The 18,823-nt window shown below is 33.2% G+C and overlaps 1 protein-coding gene across 1 annotated transcript; it reads left to right on the top strand.

Annotated features, from left to right (window-relative positions):
* The first annotated feature begins 752 nt into the window (after positions 1 to 752).
* On the top strand, positions 753 to 16,369 carry LOC137821133 (DNA ligase 4). The gene is made up of 27 exons (XM_068625581.1): positions 753 to 1,183; positions 1,267 to 1,358; positions 2,496 to 2,581; positions 2,668 to 2,804; positions 3,369 to 3,443; positions 4,384 to 4,475; positions 4,859 to 4,930; positions 5,113 to 5,192; positions 5,722 to 5,759; positions 5,837 to 5,843; positions 5,997 to 6,152; positions 6,377 to 6,452; positions 6,663 to 6,787; positions 6,872 to 6,906; positions 7,004 to 7,062; positions 9,774 to 9,857; positions 10,020 to 10,115; positions 10,212 to 10,260; positions 10,376 to 10,463; positions 10,558 to 10,761; positions 11,183 to 11,308; positions 11,427 to 11,526; positions 11,613 to 11,718; positions 12,086 to 12,216; positions 12,348 to 12,509; positions 14,040 to 14,195; positions 15,457 to 16,369. The coding sequence occupies exons 1-27, from the start codon at positions 848 to 850 to the stop codon at positions 16,205 to 16,207; spliced, it is 3,519 nt and encodes a 1,172-aa protein (XP_068481682.1). The 5' UTR covers positions 753 to 847; the 3' UTR covers positions 16,208 to 16,369.
* The last annotated feature ends 2,454 nt before the right edge of the window (positions 16,370 to 18,823 follow it).

Here is an 18,823-nt window from a genome sequence, read left to right as displayed (position 1 = left end):
GTGTCTTTCATAATTTTAAAATCAAAGTTTGGATTGAATGTTGTTTGATGTTAAAATGTTAGTTTATTACAAACCCATATGTTTGATGCTAATACATATGTTTAGATTTTATCGAGAAAAAAAGTAACAATGTTATTGAGTAGATGTATTTAATATTTTTGGAATTTTATCCTATTTTATGTTTTTGAGAAAATAAAATATCTTACTCCATATTTGATGTCTTTGAATTAAAATAAGGAAGAACCACACTCATTTCTTTAAAAGTAGAATTGTGAAAGCAGATAAAGTGAGATTAAAATAATTGTAGCCAAAATTAAACAAAACTATTTTTTGTCTAACTTGTTTAGCTCGTGACCTAAATAGACTTAGACCAAGTTTGCCTCTAAACTCATGAGTTAACCCATTCTATGACATAATAATCATATTTTAAAAAGCAAAAGAAATTAAAAGTAATATTTTATTAAAATATATACATATATTATAATTTATAAATTAAATTATTATATCTAGCACAACTTAAATTTTAAAAATACACATTTATTTTTCATTTAAAATAAATTCTTATTTATTTGTAAACATCTTTTTATAAATAAAACCAGGGATGTGAATTTCACTTTATTCAAAAAAGTTAGAAATTACACAAACTATAAATTAGTGTCATTTCATTAAAATAAAATAAAAGTGTTATTTAATATTAATTGAAGCGAGATAATTGGAATTTACCTTTTTTTTTTTTCTTTGCATAAACACAAATTTCTGCAATTCGCGCTTAGTGTTCGTTGCACGTTTCACTCTCAACACCAATATAAATCACTCACACGGCTTCGCCGGTTAATCCAAACTTCAAATGGCGACGGAGCAGACCAAATTCAGCGTCTTGTGCAGCCTCTTCACGTGGACGCAGCGGACTAAGTCGGCGCCGAGAAAACGCTTCAAATTCCGCAAGTTTCTCGACGCCTTCTGCATTGATCGCAACTTCTTCCCTGCCATTCGCCTCATTCTTCCCAACCTCGATCGCGAGCGCGGCTCCTACGGCCTCAAGGAGTCCGTCCTCGCCACCTCCCTCATCGACGCCCTCGGCATCTCCCGCGACTCCCCCGATGCCCTACGACTCGTCAATTGGCGCAAGGGCGGCGCCGCCACCGGCGCAACAGCTGGAAATTTTGCCCTCGTCGCCGCCGAGGTCAGTGCACTGAACCGTTTTGTGTGTTTTAGGGTTTTGTAATGCTGTGGTGCGGTGAAAGTGAGATGTTGGTTTTGAGCCAGGTGCTGCACCTCCGGCAAGGGACCGCTTCGGGAGGGTTGACGATAAGGGAGTTGAATGAGTTGCTTGACCGGTTGGCGTCCGGTGAAAACAGGTGCGTTTGTTGTTGTTTACATTGAAGTTTCGCACTTGATTGTTGTCTGTAGCATTTTTAGGTTGCGTAAACAGGTGCGTTCGGATACTATTGTTCGTCTCTTCATTGCCATGATTGCAATTTATCATTGGCCTCCTTATTAGTTAGACACTAAAATGTGTTACATCATGGTGAGTTTGAGTTAGACTTAAGAGATCATCAAACAATGGAGTGCAAATTTCACCTTACCAAGCTGCCTGGTTTTGTGAGTTGAGTTAGACTTAAAATCTATCTTTTAAGATCAACAATGGAGTATGTGTATTCTAATTAGGATTATTAGGATAAGAAAAGTCAACTAATGAGATAAAGGTAATTAATCGTTAGTAGAGAGAATGTATCATACTTAAACGAGGTGCCTATATTTTAGGAGGAATCTTACTCTTATTGTTACCCATCACTGATCAGTAATTTCTTTTTGTAAGTAAATAATATTATTAATTAGTGAAACCATTGGAGGCTTCAAGCAAGGAGCTTTACAGTCTTATGCCCGGGCCACCCATGCCTCCCTGGCCAACCATTCAAAAATGAAAATAAAGCATAATAAAGATGATAGAGAAAAGAAAAACTTGCACTTTGTCTCCTAGAGTAAGGGGTGAATGGTAGAAAAAAGGCACAGAACAAATTATCAATTTGTTAATGGCTTTGGTTACCATGCTATTGGTCTCTTTAGATGTCAGAATTTGAGTTATGAAATCTGAATCCTCAACCTTTTCTGAAGCGAGCGTGAATCAGCAGCCTGTGATTCCCGAACTGGAACAATACTATTTGCTGATTCTGAGGGACTATATATGTTTATACCAGATTCTGTTGTCTACTAAATGTGTAGGTTCTTAACGACCTACAGATGGGGTTGAGTAATATTGTTTGCACTTGGTCTTGTAAACCTTTTATATTGTTGGTTTACAAAACATGAAAAATACTTTGACATAGATTGAACCAGAAGACCTTATCTACCCACATACTTGTCTAATATGTTTGACGTTTTTTAAATAGATCTGGTGATGTTAGAATATTCGAATGTTCTTAACATTTGACTCCACCATTCTCTATACTCTTCTTTTATTAGCATAATTCTTAATAGCGTAATCATTGTTACAGGGCTGAGAAAATTTTGGTTCTTTCTACCCTTATCCAAAAGACAAATGCACAGGAAATGAAGTGGATTATCATGATAATCCTGAAAGGTGTTTTTCATTTATACTAGTAAATAAATTGATGTAATATCTTAAAATTAACTTTGAGTTGAGCCTGTAACTAAATTTTGTTGCAGATCTAAAGCTGGGAATTAGTGAAAAAAGCATTTTTCACGAGTTCCATCCTGATGCAGAAGACTTGTTTAATGTTACTTGTGACTTAAAATTAGTATGTGAAAAGCTAAGGGATCGGAATCAACGGCATAAGCGACAGGTTAGTTGTGATTTAGAAAATTAGTTTGAAATCTGTGTACTCTTCAATAATAACAATTAGTCTCTTCATTATTCTTTGAGCTTGGGCTCTAAATGTGCCTTGCTAGACCTGATCTCTAGCATTTTGGTTATTGTATTTTTTGGCGGCAATGTGTTACGTTATGTAAATTTCAACAATTAACTAGCATATATTTTCACTATGTCTCCCCAAGGGCCATGAGTAACATGCATATGAAACAAGCTTGTTGCATGACGTAAACAAGCTTTAGCTTGAGGGTGTGATTTGATATGTGAATTGGTTGGTGTATTTTATACTTAGAATAAGAAATAGTGTATGTATTTGTTGTAAATAGATGTCAGTCCCTAAAGTATGGGATTTGGTTTTGTAGTGTTTTCAATATAAATCCACAAGGCTGAGAGAATTTGTCGAGTCATTTCTAATTATCGAAGGTCTGAAGTATTTCATTCTAAAATAAAGATTGAAATATGCATGAAAATTCCTATCTGCATGTTGCTTGTTAATATGCTTTGTATAATCATTCTTAAATTTTCTTTTCTTGTGTAGGATATTGAAGTTGGAAAAGCTGTGCGCCCCCAATTAGCTAAGAGAGTAGCTAATGCAACTGAAGCATGGAAGAAGGTTCTCTTTGCTAACCCTTTTAATCAGTCACTTATGCCTCGACTAAATCACTTGTCATTCTTGTCCCTTTCCATGGCTACATGACATAGAGATGGAGAACATATTTCAATGTTTTGGATCTGATAAAGAACTAAGAACTTGGGAAACTCACCCTTAAAAGCTAGTTGTTGAGGGGGAGAACTAAACACTTAAAAACACTAATCATTCCATACTACTTGATGTGAGACTTAAGCACACCATAACACTCAAATTCCTATCAGAGCACCACCCCTTAGAGTCAGTGTCCCAGCGGCTCACATTGTTCAACAATTCATATGTGAAACTTCACTCAACTTTCTCATTAGTCAGAATCTTCCACTGATAAGGACCAGCCGGCCCATTATGCAAAAGCCTTTCAAGGTCTATTCTTGTTGGCCCAAATGTGCAGAACACTAGTTGTGGGGGAAATTGATTTAGTTAGAGGAAAAATAATGTGTATGCAGGAGTTTGTTGTAAGAGGGGAGGGGATATTCATGTGGGGGTACTTTGGAGATTTTGTTAATGGAATTCGGAGTTCAGAGTATCATGCTCTGACTCGAGGGAGCACACCTCTCATTTTTCAGAATTTCTCTTCCTATTTTGTGCTTGTTACTGTTATATTTTGATTCACTGATAACAGAGAGCTATCATCCATTGATCAAAACCCTTGTAGGCAGTCCTCTTTGAGACTCCAACAACCATATTTGATATCAATTGATGAGCACCTAAACACTATGGAAATCCATCCACCCTTAAAAGTATTATTTGTTTAGAGGGCCGGACTAAGTACTTAAACACTCCATCGGGCATTCCATCGGGCTTATGGCACTACATAATACTTGATTTCGTATCAATTTCATGCATAGTGAATTTAGTAGTTTGGTACTTATTACTCTTCATTTTGTACTCTTCTTTTATTTAGCTTCATGGGAAGGAAGTGGTTGTTGAGTGCAAATTTGATGGCGACCGAATTCAAATTCATAAAAATGGACCCGAGATACACTTTTTCTCAAGGCAAGTGCACAAATGTGCTTTGCATCAAATGTATTTTGTATTTTTATTATTTTTACTTCAGCCTGTGGACTATTGCCCTTTCACCTTAGGGAATTCTTGTTTTCGCCCAACCTTCCCTGTATGTATGCTATTCTGACGTTGAAGCCATATGATTACTTGATGAAATGTTTTATTTATTCAATAATTATATGCTGAAGAAGCAGCTTAATGTAACACAGTATGTGTTTCTCTTTGTTTTTCTTGGGTTTTCCATTTGCGTGGCATTTCTGAAAATCTTATAATATTATGCTATTTATTTCTTGTCCATTATTTTTCTCAAGATAGATATTTAGTATGACAAGTTCTGATACAATGCAGTTGTTATTTACTTTTCATCTTTGCAGGAACTTCATTGATCATTCTGAATATGCACATGCAATGTCAGAAATCATAATACAAAATGTTCTTGTAGATAGGTGAACATTTATAGTGCTTTTTATTACAATTTTGTTTATTTCAAATCATTTCTATCCCATTTGTTTACTCATATTGATGGGAAAGGTGCATGCAACTAAATATGTTTATTTAAAGAAACTCGTGTATGTATGTTTCTGACAGCTTGTGTATATTTTTCTTGGGTCCTTGCAAACTTTGTTAGGTGTATTCTTGATGGTGAAATGTTGGTGTGGGACACATCCTCGAAACGCTTTGCCGAGTTTGGCTCAAATCAGGAAATAGGCATGTACTTTAATATGGCTTGATCACCACAAACCTTTGTTTCAAAAGAAATTGAGAAGTGATAGAGAATAAGTGATTTTATGCTGTTGGTTAAGCAGACTTTAGAGATGATGGAAAATAAAATTTGGGACCCATCTCAACAAAAAAAAAAAAAACTCTTCCTTGATGGAAGAAAATGAAGAAAAGAAAGATAGAAATTGTGGGGACACCTAAATTATATAGTCTTTAATTTTTTCCAATCTCTTAAAATCTTTATATATAGGGTAATTATGTCTTTATAAGAAAAACTTATTTTCTTTCTCCACTCTATTATCCAACCTAATCAATGGAGAGAAAACTCAACTGCTCTTTCTCTTCTTCTTTTAATATAAACACCTTAAAAATCTATTCATTTTGAACTCATTTATTCTATGCTCCTACTTTTTTCTACCCTAGTTCTTTGTTTCCTACTTCTCTCTTTTGTCCAAACAAAGCATACATCTTTATTTTTCTGTAACACTACCATTTAATGTTTTTCTGTTATTGGCAGCCAAGGCAGCAAGAGATGGACTTGATAGTGACAGACAGGTTATCTATTTGTAATTTTTTTAATGAGAAACTATCAAGTTCAAATTTAACCTTTTCATGGTCTTTTCTTGATGCAGTTATGCTGTATCCTTGTATCTGAACCTTTTGACCAGTAATTCCTGTCTGGAAATTTGATATGGTTTTGGTTTCAATGGAAGAAGGCATATGTATAGGCGATGAATATTTTATAATGCAATTAAAAGTTATATATGATATGCCTTGACTTGAGGTGGCTAGATGTTGCGTTTGATATCCTTTATTTTGGAGATACCAGTGTGATTCACCAAACTTTGAAGGAACGACATGAGATTTTATGTAAAGTTGTTAGGCCAATGAAGGGACGATTGGAAATTTTGGTACCTAATGCTGGTATCAACAGTCATCTTACTTCAGGTAAGATTTTCTCACGAACAATTTGTCTTTTCTTGTGTGCTTTAAGGAATTTCCCAACATCTCTTTCATATGCAACAACATTTGTAGTGGCAATATGCAAGTCTTTGATACTATTGTTTATTCTCAATATCCTCATTTATTAATCTTTACTTGATTTATTTATTGAATCAATGAGTTGCCAATGCTCATGATATAATATCTGTGGTATTTGTGCTGTTATACAGGTGAACCTTGTTGGTCATTTATTGCTCATAATATTGATGAAGTTGAGCGGTTTTTCAAGGAAACCATTGAAAATAGGTTAGTGGAAACCTTGATTTATTACTCTTAATTTTTCCGACCAAGCTATATGGCACTATTTGAAGCAGTAATCTATAACATGACAATATTTTGTAGAATTACATTGTTTTAATAGTCATGATCCTTTACTCTTGTTCCTCTTTACATTACCCTTCCAATAGGTCTTAGTGTATCATGCACAGTGACACCTTTTTTTCTTTCTTTCTTAAGAGATGAGGGAATTGTTTTAAAAGACCGCAGCTCCAAATGGGAGCCTAGTGATCGTAGTGGAAAGTGGCTAAAATTGAAGCCTGAATACATTCAAGCTGGCTCTGATTTGGATGTACTTATCATAGGTATATGATGTGTTCTTAAATTTATACATTCTAATGTATCATATAACATGTTTGTTTTTACTTTGTTGCTTTTACTATTCATAGGTGGCTACTATGGTTCTGGACGACATGGAGGACAGGTTTTGTCATTTTTCCACTGCATTGGGCCTATGTTTTAACAATTTATTTCATTGTTCGTCAAATTAGGTTGTAGAAACATGCTTATTTTCTTTTCAGGTTGCTCAATTCTTGGTTGGCCTTGCAGAACGTCCATCTCCAAATGAACAACCTAAGCGGTATAAATGTGTCTTGGGACATTTTATGATTTTGTCTCTTGTAAATATGTGATATTATGGTTATCCCTTGTCATTTATAAGTGACAAATTTTAGTTCCATGTTGCAACTCTTAGTTTCTTCCTCCTCCCTTTTGGCCCCATCCAACTAAATAGCACATAACCTCAAAATGATGACAACCATCATTTTGGCAACACAGACCCACCATTGCTCCACCTCCAACAACCACCATCATTATTGCCTATATCACTTTTTCAACTTCCCCATATGTCAACTCTCTTATGCTATAATCCTTCCTTCTCTATTACTCCAACTTCTATTCTCAAAACCTGGTAATCAACATATTTTCATCTTCCTTGTGATGTTGAGCTTCATGGTATTTGCAGGATAGAAAATGTGAACCGAAGGACCCATTTTCTGAAATGAGAATGAAATTGTATCGTGAATTGTAAGATTCATGATCAATCATAAAACATTATATTTACATACATTAAAGGCATATAAAATAAAAAATTTGTGATCAATAAATAAGAGCACATTTTAGCTTCTAAAATATCTTAATCAGAAAATATCTTTATTTAAATTTGATTAAAATAAAAAAACTAGATAATAGTGCATGAAAATTTCAATTATTCTTTTTCTATTTTGATTATAATAATACAAAAATCTTGTGTGAATAAGGGACAAGTCATTTAAACCAATGGTCTAAACAATTTTAAAATTGAGCATCCAAGCCAAACACTGTATGTGTTGTCCTTGAACTAAGACAAAAGCTACCATGGTAAAACAAAAAAGAAACATGGGATGACATTGTATAGACTTAGGTCGTCAATAGCTCAATTTCCTTCTTTGACCCACTCACTAACAACATGCACAACCACGAGAGCATGATGGTGAATAGAAGTTGCAGATTTTGGAGTATGGTCGCTAGGTTATACGTAATGACCATTGGAGGAATAGCTAGATATTGAAACACAATGCTTTTCATAGCATTGTTGTTACATGTTTTTAACTATAAAGTGCAACATGATATTCTTTTTCCAATAGTCACTTTTGGCTTTGAAAATCATTACTACTCTTGACAAAGTGGCTACATATGTCATGACGAACCTTGGTAGAGAAGGTTTTATGCACATTGTTAAAATCATGTGATTCAACCAAAAATCATAATTCGTACAATTCCAAACCAATTCATGTGATTCACTCTGCGATACAAGTGCAAAAGTGTGATTAATTCTAAGAATTTGTTTCAGTAGCTCCGAAACTTGTTGTGATGAGTAAGATATCAACTATTTGTTGAGCACAACATTAAAAACACCAAGTAGACAAATGTAGATTGTTGTCTAAACCTTTGGTTATTTAGTTCAGTCTAACTGAAGAGGACCTTTATCACAAAAAAGGCAACCTAATCAAGATCTCAATGTGCTTGGGTCTTTCTGTGTGCCATCTTCCCTTATTCAATTTTTTTATCTAATGAAAATGACGATTCGTCTTAATGTGCTTGATCCTCTCAAAAAATTGGATTTGAAGCATTACCCAAAGCTACTTGATTATGATATATAAGCATCATTTGTGTGGTTTCTTCCATATAGAGCTCCTTGTGGAGTTGCTTCAACTGAATGAGTTCACAAGTTGTGAATGTCGTAATTTTGTATTCAACTTCTACAATGGATTTTGCAACAATGTTATGTTTCTTACTCTTCCTTGATATCTTTGTCAAGTGCAAAATAGCTAGATGTTGATCACTTGCCCACGAAAAGGAGTCATTTGCTTGGGACCATTTTAATGTATTTGAGCATTTGTGTCATTGCATGCCAATGGTCGTAAGACAACAAATTCAATAACTATATAACCACATTGACTGTAATTTGTCTATGACATATTTTTGTTTTTCAACTAATCTTTTATACCTCCTTAGATTAGACAATGGCCCTCATTATTAGGTTGATGTTTGACATTGGGATCTGTGGGAGTGTTAAAAGGTTTGGCATTCAACAGGCAAGTCTCCAAGAATGTGAAGGGCGTATTTCCTTTGGGATATTAAAATACCATCCTTGTATTGAGCTATCTAAATACTTAAGAAGTATTGGAGCAATCAAGGTCCTCAGTTTGAAATTGTTGAGAGATTGTTTCAAGTGATATATACTGTATTAGTCAATGCTAGTTATGACAAAATCCAAAGAGGAAAAGCAAAAATAGGAAGAAGATAAACAATCTTAATTAAAAGTACAAACATATTGAGGATATGATTGCAAGAGGAATAAATACTTCTGCCCTAGACAATGGGATGTTAAGTGTAGGTGACATAGGTGGAAGTGTAGTTGGATGAAGATGTCTATCGAATGGAACCTTTGATGATTGTATGGTCAAATTGGCAAACAGAGGCTTGATGGATTGCGAAAAAAGACACATAGTGGTTCACCCCTTGCTCACTGTGGCAAATAGGGTAGAAGAAAACCCTACCAGAGAATTTGGATTCGAGCTTAACTTAACACCAAAAGTTAGCTCGATAGATGAGAGTTGTTGCAATATCTAAAGTGTAAAGTTATAAGACTTGACATTTGCACATGGGTTCATAACAAGATTTTAAGAAATGTCTTGATAAGCCAACAATACTAGGATATGTTGAATTGGGATACTTATTTGCTTGTTTTAACTTACATGCACTGCTATGTATATTGAGCTCCATTAATGAGGTTCTTATTTATTTCAGGTTTATATCCTTTTGCAGAGTTGGCACTGGACTCTCTGCTGAGGAGCTTGATGTTGTAGTGACCAAACTGAAACCGTACTTCAGGTGTGATATATTTTCAGGTTAATTTCTTTAATGAGGGAAATAATTCATATTGTTTTACTTGTGTGTTTAAGTTGTTTGGATTGTCTGGTGATGAAGCTAAAAAATTAAATGGTGTACTATAATGTATCAAATATCTTCAACTTTTCTGCCTCTTTCTGTCAGAAAGTATGAATATCCAAAGAAGAGGCCACCAAGTTTTTATCAAGTAACTAATCATTCAAAAGAAAGACCTGATGTGTGGGTTGATAGCCCTGAGAAGTAAGTATCTCCACCTTAATTATGATTTTGTTAACCATATCATGTCACTTGTATTATTTTTAATGTTGAACAATATTTACCCTTCTTTTAATGCAGATCAATTATTCTGTCTATTACCAGTGATATCCGAACTATAGAATCTGAGGTATGTCCTTGCCAATGCAGTGTGTCTATCTGTAAGTGGAAGGATTATTATAGTCTACATAGCCTTTCTTGTCCTGTGAATTGCACAGTTTTAAACTGAATGGTTTTATTTACAGGTATTTGCTGCACCTTACAGCCTGAGATTTCCTAGGATTGACAGGGTGAGATATGACAAAGCTTGGAATGAATGTCTTGATGTTCAATGTAAGAGATTTGCAACATGTGGAGTGCGGTAACTTCATTGATGATAGATTGATGTTGCTGTAAGATTGACTGCTTTCTTTTTCTCCCTCTACAGCGTTTATAGAACTAGTGCATTCTAGCAATGGTACCACACAGAAGGATACAGAATATGGCAGTAAACAGGACAGTAAACCAAAAAGAACGAAATCCTCCACTGGGGGAGAGAAGAAAAACATGTCAATTGTTCCTTCTCATTTAATTCAAACTGATATTTCCAGCATTAAGGGGGGCTCCTTAATATTTTCAAATATGATGTTCTGTATCCTGGTGAATTTTGCTACCTACTAATCAGCTGTCCACTAATTGACTGATATTTTTCTATATATGTTGTTTTAAAATTCTGCTTTTATAGTTATTTTCTCGTGTTAAAGGTGGTGTATTAGTCTGTATTAAATTTTTCTGGTCTGTTGCATTATCGTGTGTGACATTGTACAACTATTCTATTTTATTCTACACAAATACATGACCTGCATCAACATTTGCTACATTTTCCAAATTCCCTCTTGCTCATTTTTTTTGGCAATCCCTTTGGGCTCCATTATACTTATGTTCCTCTCCATAAAATAGGGAACACAATTCATTCCATTACAAAGATATTTTATTTTGCTTGCTTTGCCCCTCCTTCCTCATAATTTTCCTGAAGTTTGATGGTGCAATATAGTTTACCTTGACATGTTCAGACTTCGCTAATGTACCTCCATCACATTCTCTTGAGTCCTTACACAAAATAATTGCTGAGAACGGGGGAACTTTTTCAATGAATTTGAACAACTCAGTCACCCATTGTGTTGCCGCCGACAGCAAGGGTTCTCTGTCTATTTCTCTCTATCTCTCTCTGTTTATGTATATGTGCAATTGCATGTGCATGAAAAGACCAAATTTGTTGGCTGAAGATCTAATAAGAGACAGTTGTCTGTACTATAGGCTTTAAATTTGAAGCAGCAAAGCGTCATGGTGATATCATTCATTATTCTTGGGTACTAGATTGTTATGAACAAAAGAAGCTTGTCTGCTTACAGCCTAAGTGAGTTATATGACTGAATATAAACTTATTTACATCCTGTAAAAGATTTTCTCACTATATGTTGTTTTCAATGTTTCCACTGAAAGGTACTTCCTTTTCCTTTCTGAACTGACAAAGAAGAAGTTACGAGAAGAAATTGATGAGTTCTCAGACTCTTTCTACTTGGACCTTGATCTTGGAGACATCAAGCAGGTAATATCATTTCCTAGCTAGTTTCTATGTTGTCAAATTTTGGACTCTAGTAAAAATTCACATGTTGAAATTTGAAGGAAACAAAACCACCATGTTAATATGGAAATTGTGGTATGATTTTCAATTAAGTCAAGTTTTAGTTAATGTATTTTTCTCTTAGATTGTTGCATTTGCTTTCACAGGGCCAAGTGATAGCTTCTTCTGTTTGTGTACTGTGGACCTTTGTCATATGATGTGTTGTGTACATTGTAACTAATAACTACTTTATTGACGTGTCATGTGTTTTTTTTCCTTAATATTTAGCAAAGTCAAGTTAGATTATACCTCGGTATATTAGATTAACTTCCATTTTTATAAACTTTTGCAGCTCTTAAGCAATATTCATAAGTCTGAAGATGTCAGCACTGTCGATCATTACAGGAAAAAATACTGCCCAAAGGATAAGTGGTCTTTCTTTTGTGGATGTTCAATTTATTTCCACACTGCAATACCTTCACTGTAAGATATATTGTTAAATCAAATATATATTTTTACTTTCAGCAGTTTAAATGAGATTTCAGGATTTTGATTATGGTCATTATTTTCACGTAGTTTGTTCCTTAGCTTCATTATTAAATATCTTCATATAGGAAAGGAGATTGGCATTTTATATTACAACTTGCTTTGAGGAGATTCAAGCTTGAAGTTCTCATGGGTGGTGGAAAAGTTACCTCTAATCTTACCTGTGCAACCCATTTAGTGGCCTTTCTTGTGCCAGGATGTCGGACTGACTCTGAACAAATACTGAATAGGTAAGTGCTCTGTCTATTGTTACCATGTTAAGTGTGCATCATCAACTACTTATGCAGTACAATTTGTTAATGACAGGATAGTTTTACTTTCTTAGTTTTCAGTTAGGTCTTTATTATTTTTTCATGTTTTTCCTATTTATTTTAGAGTGGACATCTCATTTCTCATTAGTTGACAACAGCTTGTAGAAGATCACATCACCTGTGAGTTTAGGAATGGAAAGAAAGAGCTCTCTCTTAAAACAAAAGTGTGGTGCTGTGAAAAACTTGATCATAAGAAATTCATAAACAGGATGAGGTTTGAGTACCTTCTTCATTAGCAAAATGTGGGAATTTCTTGGAAATCCCACATTGATTGTGATATGGTTAAAATAGAAAATATATATGGATAAGACAACCTTCATCTCTTAAGCTAGCTTTTGGGGTCGAGTTAGATCCAAACCTAAATTTTAAAATGATATCGTAGTTTATTCTAGCAATTGTTGTTAAGTGTATAGACCATCTCTAGTTAGGTTGTTATCAAACCACTCACTCATGTTTAGTCGTGCAAGCTTCAAGGTTGAGATTGGCTTGAGGAGTGTGTTTTTAGATCTCATACTGCCTGATGATATGGTCACAATATATTATATAAGTGACAACCCTCATCTCTTAAACTAGATTTTGGCCTTGAGTTAGGTTCAAATCCAAATTCTGAAAGAACCAAAGCATGAACAAGTGAAGGGGCTGATTCTTTAAGAGTGGAGAACATCCTTCAAAACAAGGGTAGCTTGAATGTGGTGTCATCGTCAGCACTAAAAACAAAGAAGGCAGGAAGGACTAGAGGTAGGAAAAGGAGTAGGGATTTCTGGGTATTACGAAGTGGACTTTAAGCCTAACTCAACCACATAAAACAGACTCATGAGATGAGGTTTGCACCCACTTATATACAATGAAAAACTTTAAATCTCTAGTCGATGTGGGATCTCCAACACTGAGTTTGAAGAAGGATCATAAATTATTAATTGGAAGAATAGAATCTACCTAGGTTAATAGGTGATGACGTAAATCAAGTGAACAATTACTTTTACTAGAGTACCCAACTAGAATGTACTTTGAAAGGTTTTTCAGTGAGCTTGTCCTACCCAGAGAACGGAGTAAGATTGTGATTAAAATGGGTAAAACTAAAACATGAGGAGGAAAAGGGCCAAAAATAACATGCATAAATTTGACATTCTATGTAAAATGGTGTTGGTAAGACCTTTTTTGGTAAGAGAGAAAAAATGCAAGAGATGCGGAAAGCCATATGTACACAACAGAATCCGTTTTATATAGATTTAATGAAATAAATAAATATAGAAGATAATATCCCTCTTTACATGATACAATAGGCCCATAAAACTATAAAGATCTCAATTAAACAAGGAACAATATCAAATATAAAAAAGCAAAAATCCTAACAAATCATCTAGGATACTCTTAAAAATATTTAAGATATAAAAATGATAATATCATCAGATATTTCTCAGATTTTCTAACATGACTTTGACTATGCAGTTTTACTTCAGCAGAAAGAAAAATTCTCCAAAGCAAGAGGTTGCATGTAGTTAAATCCCAATGGTTGGAAGATTGTTCAGACAGTAGCAAAAGATTACCAGAAGACTCTTACAGTTTGAAACCTTGGGGAATAGAAGAGTCAACTGCTGAAGATTGGTAAGTTTATGCATAAGCAGCATTCTAGATCTGTGACTTGTGGGAGATGTCAATTTCGAACCTTCTGTGATTGCTTTAATATTGATATAATGTATTTTCCGCACTAGTGCATAACATATCAAATTTTCACTTTGTTTTGATGATATCTTTGAGTGTTGATGGTTCTGCGGGGCAGGAATGGTTAGGAGTGCTGAGATTTATATTTATGTTATGCTAATTCAATTAGATTTATTTGTTCATTTTTTTATAAACTTTAATAGGGCTATCTAATGAAAATTAATGAAGAGGGGGAGCGGCTAAGTATTACTGTAAACCAGTAGACTCTAGCATTAGCTTACTGAAGCGATAATAAAATAAGTAGGTTGAAATTTTAAAGAAGTCTTTTGAACTTCATTCTTAAATCTGTGTCGATTTTTACTTGTGGAAGAAATTGAAACTGGAGATTGAATTTATGGAGGTATGATTTGCTTTGCTATTTGTTGTATCCTCAACTGAACCAAGCTGATTACAGTTTTAATGCCATCTCTTTGCCTTTAGATTTCCCTTTAGATCGGATTGTATTGATAGCTTCTCCTCTGCAAAGAGATTAAACAAATTTACTTCATTCTTGATTGTTTTATATTCTCTGTTTCAAGAATATCTTATCCTGCTGCTAGTTATAATTTCCCTCTTTCTTTCAGATGTAACTTTTCTCTATATTGAGGGAAAAATATTCTGATTGCAATTTTCATGCTTAATGAACCGCACATCATAAATTGCTTTGCTTACCGCAGGGGACAACATTTAGTGATAATTTGCAAAAACAGCTTCAGAAAATGTCCAAACCCAAATGCTGCAAATTCCTCTAGACGTAATTGTATTCATCTTGAAATAAAATGAAAGAGGAAAGAATAAATAAGAAGGAAAATGATAAATTCACTTGAAGAGCAACTCAATCAAATTTGAACCCAACTTATGTTCCGCATCATATTGTTAGATTATAAAGCACCCACATGTGCAGGGAAATCATTTCACTGTCGCAGAAAACTTAGCCCGTAGATTGGTAAAAATTATAATTTAGTATTTGAGAAACCTTTATTTATTTCCAACATTTTCTTCCAGCTTTCTAGTATCCTCTGCTAAGAATTTGATGAATGTAGCCTCTGCTGTTTGAATGCAAAATTGGTGGTATTAGCTGTGGTTAAATGTAGGAAATCGTCATTAGTACTTCTCTTCTATCAATATTTTCCTTCGCATTTAATGGGTTTAGCTCTGTTTTCAGTGAACAGGACTTGGCGTTAGAGGCTCTTCTGAGTGGAGATAATATAGAAGACCAAAACACATCTTTCTCTGACAAGGGAAATCGGCAAAGAAGTGAAAAAGTTGCATGCGAAGGCAATTCGGCCTTGTTATCCCAAGAGAAGGGTATCAAAAGGAAAAGAGGAAGACCTGCGGGCAGTGGTATAAAAATTGTAAAACCAGCTGGCAAACAAACTCGAAGAGCACGACCACAAAATGTGAAAAAGCCTGCTAAAATATGTGAATATGAATCATCGGATGAAAGTGATTCTCGTGACAAGAGACCAATTGAGAAGGAGATTGACACTAGAGCAGGAAGTCTTAACCTTTGCAAGAAACACTCAGAACGCCAGGAGAATGAGGAACGGGATAATGTCCATGTTTCTGGGACAGTGGAAAGTTCTGAACAAAATAAGGTAGAGAAGCTAGAGGACTTGAAGGAGAATGAACATGAAAGAATGTTGATTCCTGAAATAGAAATGATTGATGGGCACAACAATGACCAAAACAATGTGGTGATTGAGAAATTAGAATTTTCTGCTGACCCCCTGCAGGCAATGCTATTTGACATGATTCCTAGTCTTGGCCCCAAAAAGGCTGAGCAACCTATGAATCTTAGTGTTAGAGAAGAGAAGGTACCAGAAGCCTCCAATGCAGCAACAGAGCCAACAACTACAAAGAAAAATAAGGTTAGCTTCATGGATGCTGCCAATGACCTGCTGAAGGACTGGTAAACCATCATCATCTTACAAATCTATTGCTAAATTCTTAATATATAGGCTGAAAGGTTTTTTTGTCAAACTAGTTACCCCTCTTATGTAAAGTTTCATTGTCTTAGATTTTTGGATTTTATTGAGTAATTTATGGTAGAATAACAATGTTAATATTCCTAACAATTTTTTTATAGTATTTTTTGTGGCTTCTAAAATAAAAATATTACATAAAAATGTAAAAAAAAAAAACAGGGATAGAAATAAAGTGTGTTTAATATTTATTTGAGTTAGAATTACTAAAAGGATATAAGAATAAGTTACGGGTATATGATACTGAAATAATAACTCAGAATTTCTAATAATTTGGTTGGGTGGGGAGTGAAAACAATGTGGTATTTTTGTTTTTGGAAGTCCAAATTATTTTATTAAGAGAATGAGGGTAGACTTTAGCAGAAAATGAAGAACTCAATTAGTCTGTGACTGAGATTTAAATTCTTGACATTGGAGCAAGTTGGAAAATGTTGACAGAAATTTCATATAAGGAATTTTTATTTGAAAGTTTACCATAAATTTGCTTATATGAGATCTTCTTGGTTTGTGATGTAATGTTGGAAAATCTGAATAATTTGCATAGTCTAAATAAGACTTTTGAAAGAAAAATAATAATATAGTTATAAAAATGAAATAAGATAATATATATCCGTATCTTCTTTATATATAACTAACGGGAAGTGTATTCACATTTTTTATTTTTATTATTTATATATTCATATAATTTTAATAAATATTAAATTATATGAGAAGAAATGTAAATTATCTAAATATACAACTGATAATAATTTTATAAGATTTTATATTAATTTTTTTATATTTTCATTTTATTGTTTTTGAATATTAAATTTTGATTTAACTTGGGTGTAATGTCGAACTTTGTAAGGTTATCAAGATTAAAATTAAGGTTTAAAAAAATGGACCAGCAAACAATGTCAAAACATAATGCAAATGGTTGTATGTTGGAAGTTGTAGAATCTATCACCATATCAATTGAATCCATGTCTTCCATGGCTGAGAAGTTGAAAAAATAAAAAAATAAACTAAATACAAATTACCAAACTTTCAACTTATGTAATATCTAATAGATCAAAGCATCAGTAGACATAAAAACTTTGCCTGCAAAGTTGGGCTTAGGATTCATATAAAAATATAAAAAAAATTAAGAAAGCTATAGAAACAAAAATGTTCAAATCCTATAACAATGAGACGTGTCTCTACTTCGAACGCTTTGGGAAGTGTGAGAAGGATGAAACAATGATGGTTGTTATTGTACAGTGGTGATTGAAGAGGAACTAAGACGGGTGAGAGTAGGAGAAGAACATGGAGCGTGAAGGAAGAGGGTTCAAAATGTATCCAAATTTATGAGCATTTTTTTTTTCTTTGGATGAAACGAGTGAAAATTACTCCTTATAAGGAAGTGAATATAATAATAAAATTGTTCACGTTTGGTCACTACTTACATTTCCTAATATTTATTTCTCTCATAAAATAGACAATCCCTCTCATTATGCAATTCATTTTCAAAATAAATTATCTCTTTCAATTCAAAACGGTTGCTCCATTTATTTCAAATATTTTATTAAATTTATTTCTTTTTCATAAAACAGACACTCTTCCTCATTATGCAATTAAATTTTCAAAATAAATTATCTCGTTCAATTCATAATCACTCCTCCACCTCTCTTTCAATTCATAATTGTTCCTCCACGTCTCTTTCAATTCAAAAACGCTTTTCCACCTCTCTTTCAATTCAAAATCGCCCACTGCGTATCCCAAATATTGTAGAAAAAATAAGAAATGACATCTAATACAATAATAAAATTAAATATTAATATAAGGATAAAATGAGAAAAAATGAAAAGCAGTTAAGAAGGGAATAAGAAATGAAACAATGACCATAATACAATAATAAAATTAAATATTAATATAAGGATAAAATAGAAAAAAAAATTAAGAACAGTTAATAGGGGAATCCTTTATATATATCAAAATCAAAATCGCCCCACTACATATACCAAATATTGTAAAAAAAATAAGAAATGATATCATAATACAATAATAAAATTAAATATTAATATAAGAATAAAATGAGAAAAAAAAATTAAAACCAGTTAAGAGGGGAATAAGAAATGACACAATGACCATAATACAATAATAAAATTAAATATTAATATAAGGATAAAATAAGAAAAAAAATTAAGAGCAGTTAAGAGGGGAATTCCTTTATATATAGGTATAGATTAACGAAAATATTTTTTTTTTCTAATTTTTTCTAATAGTAAATTAAAATATATTTAAAATATTAATTATTATTATTATTATTAAAAAGGAAATATAATTATTTAATATATTAAATTTATAAAAAAAATAATCATTGGTAACTTTATCAAGATAATATTATTTATTTTAAAAAAAACACTACTTTGGAATAGCTTTGAAAATATAGTTCTATTTTGTATAGTTGTGAATGACTATAGATAAATATATGTAGATAATTTTATTTTATAAAATTTAAATTAATATTTAGAATATAAACGCAAAGAAAAAATAATCTTAAAATATAATTCAAATAAATTATTATTT

This window comes from Phaseolus vulgaris, chromosome 9 (assembly GCF_000499845.2).
Source record: "Phaseolus vulgaris cultivar G19833 chromosome 9, P. vulgaris v2.0, whole genome shotgun sequence".
Lineage (NCBI taxonomy): Eukaryota > Viridiplantae > Streptophyta > Magnoliopsida > Fabales > Fabaceae > Phaseolus > Phaseolus vulgaris.
The sequence above is the reverse complement of the archived record's forward strand: the minus strand, read 5'-3'. Positions and strand labels throughout refer to the sequence as shown.